Source organism: Gymnogyps californianus, chromosome 3 (genome assembly GCF_018139145.2).
Source record: "Gymnogyps californianus isolate 813 chromosome 3, ASM1813914v2, whole genome shotgun sequence".
In the NCBI taxonomy this organism is placed as follows: domain Eukaryota; kingdom Metazoa; phylum Chordata; class Aves; order Accipitriformes; family Cathartidae; genus Gymnogyps; species Gymnogyps californianus.
In genome coordinates this window covers 105670608-105676607 of record NC_059473.1, presented here as the reverse complement: position 1 = coordinate 105676607, position 6000 = coordinate 105670608, and the positions used below count along the sequence as shown (strand labels likewise).

The 6000-nt window shown below is 41.0% G+C and overlaps 1 protein-coding gene across 1 annotated transcript in view; it reads right to left on the bottom strand.

The window, feature by feature from the left end:
• Positions 1 to 5455: 5455 nt before the first annotated feature.
• Positions 5456 to 6000, bottom strand: part of ERICH1 (glutamate rich 1) — a 104758-nt gene continuing 104213 nt past the window's right edge. Inside the window, exon 8 of the mRNA XM_050893973.1 lies at positions 5456 to 5619. Within this exon, the coding sequence (XP_050749930.1) occupies positions 5456 to 5619 (164 nt within the window). The remainder of the gene's footprint in view (positions 5620 to 6000) is intronic.

Here is a 6000-nt window from a genome sequence, read left to right as displayed (position 1 = left end):
CATGTAAGGAAACAATCCACATTCCTTCAGCTCATCTTAAAGCACCTTCAGGCCGCTGCCAGCTGGCAGGGCAGAGGTGGCCTCCCCAGGACCCGGCCCTGCTGTCTGTAGAGGGAGCTAAGGGCGCTGGCAGACTTGGTCAACCTTTCCATCGCTCATGTGTCAGCCGAGCTGAATCTCACTGTCATTTCTGAATGGAAACACAGGGAAGCACCCACTGAGAGATAATTCAAGCCCTCACTCCACTTGGCGTCAGACACCTCCTTTGACCACACTGCCTCCAATGTCTCCCTTGCAGGATGGACTTGTCGGTGGGGTGCTGTGGATTACATGAAGTTCCTAAAAGCTTTTGAAAAGGTGTGGATTCTTGGGTTTAAAGCACTTTGTGCTCTTAAAAAAGGTCACTTGCAAAAATGCTGCTAAGAACCTGAAGAAACATCTCTTTCTGGGCCCTTCTGGGCTGTTTTTATGCTTAGAAACACACTCACCACAGAGACAGGGGCACTCTGATTAAAAGTCAGCGACACATCGTAGCTCATGATTACACGCTTAGTTACAAACTGAAGTGAACATAGCCCCAGGAACCGTATTAATCTACCGTTTGATTAAACTACCTTTCAGCTACCTTATTAAATTGCGACAGTTGTAGAAGAGGAACAAGAAAGTCGTATGAAAGACAAGACTGATTTAGGGGGTTATTTTGTGTTGTCATTGACTACTCATAACTAAGAGGGGAAAAGACATTTTATTCAAGGTAGGAAAAGACGTGACAAGCATTAATATCTTTTTTGTTGTTTATCACTAATATATTCATAGGGAAGTGCCATTGCACTGCACAGATAAAACCATTTCTCAGTTAAATCCCTGTGGACACATTTGACTGAAGCCAGAGAGGTGAATTACCACTAACACACAACTCTGCCACTGATAAACCCACTGTACAGCTTGCGATTGAAAAGCCGATGCAGACGCAGAACATTTTAAGAAGGAAGCTCCCACGCAGCATCAGTGCCCCAGTTTTATTGGTGGTATTAATTACCATTACAGCAGCACCCAAAACCTCAGCTGAGGCCAGACTTCCATGCATCTGGCACTAGTGAAAAATCATGGTCTAAAATGAAGGGCTTCTCAGCAAGGCACCGGTGGCATGAGGGTTACGCTGCCAGAACAACCCCCAAGCTGTGCAGGACCTCCATCGAGGGCCGTGGCGGATACATTATAAACTAGATAGCAGTTCTGCATGCCATGAAACCTCAGGGGAGCTGAAGGACAGAAGAGAGCCCGCTCAAGTGATCTGATTCTTCAGCCTGCAGCACATCTGCTGTATAAAAAGACATGCATATGATTTAGGGCTAGAAAAATTAATTTTCTTGTTTGTGTTCTGTTCTTAGTTTAATATACAAATTAAAGGCTCAGTGTCACAGTGACATTACCACTGCCTAGTAAGTGACGGAGCGTCCACTGATGGGTAACGACTCAAGTTCGCCTTCTTGGTCTATGACATATTTGGAGATGCACAATCTGCAGCTCTATAATCTCCAGCTTTAGAGATAAATAATGCTCTAGAGCGGTAATTTTGATGCAGAAACATAATTTCCAGAAGATGCATGAAAAGATGTCAGAGATGTTGCCTTCATTTTATACTTCCCTTATTAGTAAATGAGTGTTACCTTGAGTAATTGTTCTAGGCTGTCTGTTCTGATCGAAGCAGACAGAAATGCTGCTTTAGACAACTGAGTACATATATGTGGAAGAGTTTTGCATAAAACATTCAAGTGAATTTAATCGACTTTATTTAGCACAAGAGATCAAGCTTGAATGCTCTCTGACACTCACTTGCAATGCCATTTATCTCAAACAACTCTCCAGTCTATGCTACATCTATTTGAAGAGCATACCAACTATGTTTGATCTTCTGATTATTTAATACTTTCATTTCACTTGCCTTTAGGAGGTGGGCTCAGGCATACAAACCAAACAGCTACAAAATCTCTTGGGATTCCTCCTCAAAGAATAAAATAATTAACTTGATGTATCAAGACATAATTCAAACTAGAGAAGTTACTGCTGTTAGAAGTGGATTAGTTTAGTTAAAATTGTTTGACATCAGGAGATATTAACCTATATTTGCCCGATATTAGAGGTAAAACCAATCCGATAAATTTTATGAAATGGCTTTTAGAGTGTATGTGTAAAGAAGGTCTAATATTTACTAGCTTAAACAGTACTTCTATTTAAATATTTTTACAAGCTAGGGAAGGTAAAAAGTAATTCCTGGAGCCTAATTCCTCAAACATAACAATTTATGTGCCAAATGAAATCCATTGCTGGTATTTCTTAAAAGCTTTGCAAAACTAAGTAAAGCAGCATTAACCTCCCCAAGCTCACCAGGCTCCTGACTTTCATCAGCATTCAATTGTTGATGAATTGCCAACATTTTTGAAGTAAAAGCCGTATAAACAAAAGTACAAATATGTTTAAAATGTAAATGCTTTTTGGGGAGATCAAGGAAGAGATTAAATACCTCAGTCTGGCAAAGGATATAAGGATGTTCCTTAAACCCCCCTTTGACTTCAATAGGACATAAACATATGCTTGAAGTTTGGCATGCTCAGAGCTTTGAAGACTAAATTCACAGGCAGATTTGGGAATTGCAGCACGGAGCGGTATCCTGCCCAGATTTTGGGAGCCCAGCCACGTACTGAGCCTGCAGGCTGGAGTTAGATGTCTATAAACATGGCAAACTTAGGTAGGGTCCAAGCACGTGGCACACTGAGTGCAGGGAGGGGGGCGAACTTAGCTACTAGGCAATTAGGAGGCAAAAGTCTTTAGGTTGTCCTAATTGTGAATTTGGGCCCCTGGCTGTAGTGGATGCAGAGCTGGGACAGGTTTATACGGCCAGCCTTCTTTAGGAGTCAGGAGCCCATGGGACCGCGCTGATCCTTCAGAAGAACACGCAGAGGGAAAGTACAGCACCACGGGCTCCTTTGTGAGAGTCACTGTGCAGGTGCCTGTCCTTCCTCTGCTGAAGAGTGTTTGCTCTAACAAACGGCAGGACAAAAGGGGCTAGGGGATATTAGCTTCCCAGCCCCCAGTCCACCTCTGGGCTTCCAGCCACAGGGAGGATGAGAAGACGGGCATGTTGTTGCACAACCCCACAAGGTTTTGATGTCTTGGTGCTCAATACGTCCCAGCCTCACCCAGCTGAGGGGAAACCTGAAAGCAGATCTTCCAGGGAGCCACAGCAGTGAAAGGGACAGGCACGTGGCTGTCTGTCGTGCCCAGCATGAGGTACCAGCTGTACTTTAGAAAACTGAAATTTTGGATTTAGATTTTTACAGGAGCAGATACGTTAGCTACAGATGCCTACATCTTCTGCTGGATGCAGCCCCAACTTTTCACCTAAAGGTGATTGTCAGCCCAGGCCCAAATCATCATCAGCAAGTTTAAACATATCTGTTTTGTTATTAATTTCAGTTATATCTTCCTGGTGCTTCACTGTATGTTCCCGAGGCTCCTAAGGCCCATACCTTTACTGAGTCTCTCCACGCTCAATTAGCCTTTTGTCTGTGTTGTCCTCCTGTCATTTTCAGTGGTACCAGATAAAACTTTCAAAACTATTCAAAGCAATTCTCATGGAAAAAATACATATTCCTCATAAGCATCATTTCCATGATACAGTAAAATGGGAACATCTCAGTGGTCAAGTTCTCATTTATTTTATTCTAGTATATCTTCTTAAATTATATTGTTATTACACTTAGCTTTTATCTAACAGAAGAGTTCATATTAGCATAGTAATGGCACTGAAAGCAGTTAATGATCTTACATTCATGTTGCGTGGGGGCAGGAAATCAGTTAACAAAAATGCAGCTGCCCAAAATCATATGCATTGATTAAAAAGCCATAAATATGGCATATTGAGGGTGGTGGTAGGGGTCACACTGTGTATCTTCAATAAATGTGATTAAATGCTTTCCAGAGATATCATTCTTATTTTTGTCAAAGGGATCAAGTATTTTGTTTCATTTCTTGTAGGTGAAGGCAGAAGATGGAATATTCCATTATATCATTTTTAAATTTTAAATATAAACAGAAGGCTATACAAGATGGAGGTAATTTGTGGCCCGGTACATTGTAAAAAATGACCTCGTAAACACTGACTTTCTCATCTTCTTCAATTTAACAACAGTTGTGGGGGGAGGAGAGACATTTCTTGGAGCTGGTGAGAAAGGGAAACAGGGGCAAGAACAATTTAAAAATTAAAAAAAAGGTAAAAATTTCAACCTGATTCAATTTGTGGTTTGTAATGTTGCAATGAGCAATCTGAAGACTTCAAAACATTCAGCTGTGTAGGATGCCCCTTAGTGGCTGAATATAAACACTGTTGACGGAAGAAATAATGTTAAACAAGGAAAAAAAACCCCAAAATAATATTTGTATTTCGTAACTGAGAACAAAGGATTTTAAATGCTAACATATGCACAGAAGAGCCTACAAAGCCATGTTTACATAGAACACCAGAAACAGTTGGAAAAATGCAAACCAATAGCAAGAGAACATTCCTGAATAAGCTATTCCATCGAGTGAGAAGAACAAGAAAACAAGGGAAAAGGAGGGGAAAAAAAGGTCAATCTCTATTTTTATTTTAATCAGAATGTATATTATGGGATGAGTGGGCTTTGCAGAGGAATACGATCAGATATTGAACTCTGCAACGAAACCCAACCCAATATTTTTACTGCTACTTTCTAGTGTAGAGAGTTTCTGTACAGAATTATGAAGTTACCTGGTCTGGTGCCATGGTTTCTTCCCAACGCTACATGGATGGTGTGGCCTGCAGCCACCTCTGCTGTTGCAGAAGGCTACCATCTTCTGTTACAATACACAAACATTTCTACACAAAAGGCATCAAGAAATGTTTAAGATTCAATAGGAAAGGTTAGAGTGCACAAATTCTGTAATACACACAAATGTATATATCTAGTTAGATATAACAGTACAAAGAGTCTATGAGAGATTATTTTTTTGGCCTAACTCTTGTCATGAGGAATATATTGCTTCTAACCTTTCCTTTTCAAAACCAGTCTTTGCATAGGAGTCAATCTGCAAAAGCTGCAACAAGGTGACACTAACAAAGCATGGCACCCCCATCGATCTGTTTACACCTGCTCCAATTTTAATTGTATTTTATACCTTTAGATCTCTCTCTGCATATACACTGGATAACAAAAGAAGTCCATTGTATTTACAGACAGTTTGTCTTATTTGGAAATTTGATGCCTCTGCTAGTCATTATTCTTTTTTTCTTTCTTGAAGAAGTCTGTGATTCTTCCATCTTCTTAACTTTGCATGTAGAAATCACGGCTGCAAAGTGTCTCATTACCTCCACACTGGTAACTGAGGCAGAAAAGCCACTCATCAGCACTACTGACATAAGCCTTTAGTTCTTGGGTCACATCCCAACGCAGCTTAAAGGGTCAAGGGAAGTCTCTTCTTTTGAGTTAGCTGGTGTGTGCTGTAGCTGGATATACCGATCCCAAACATTCCCAGCAGCAATGCCGCCCGTTGCAGTAGTGTGTCTGATGAGTTGATAACAATTTTTCCTGCAGCTTGAGTCTATGGGAGAAACAGGGCAAGTTACACGCTGATTCAGCTGAGTGCAACACAAAAGTGGATCTTTGGAACCTACAAAGCCCTTTTTTCTTCTCCATGGCATTTAATATAGTATGGCTCTGCTCTCTGCTGAAGAGTATTCAGCACAAACTATTGCACATTTTGGAAGGCTCCCCTTTTTATCACTTTGTAAAAGAAAGGACACATTTCTGATATGATTTTTTTTTGATTTGTAACTCAGTGATTTCAGTGACTTTAATGGGGTTCCCTCTGGCTACGTGGCTGAGAGGGAGAGCTGAATCAAGCGTGGAGGCTTAGGCATAAAGGAGAAGGGACTTTCTTGTTCTGTGAAGTACAAAGATCTCTTCCTTCCCACAGATTAGC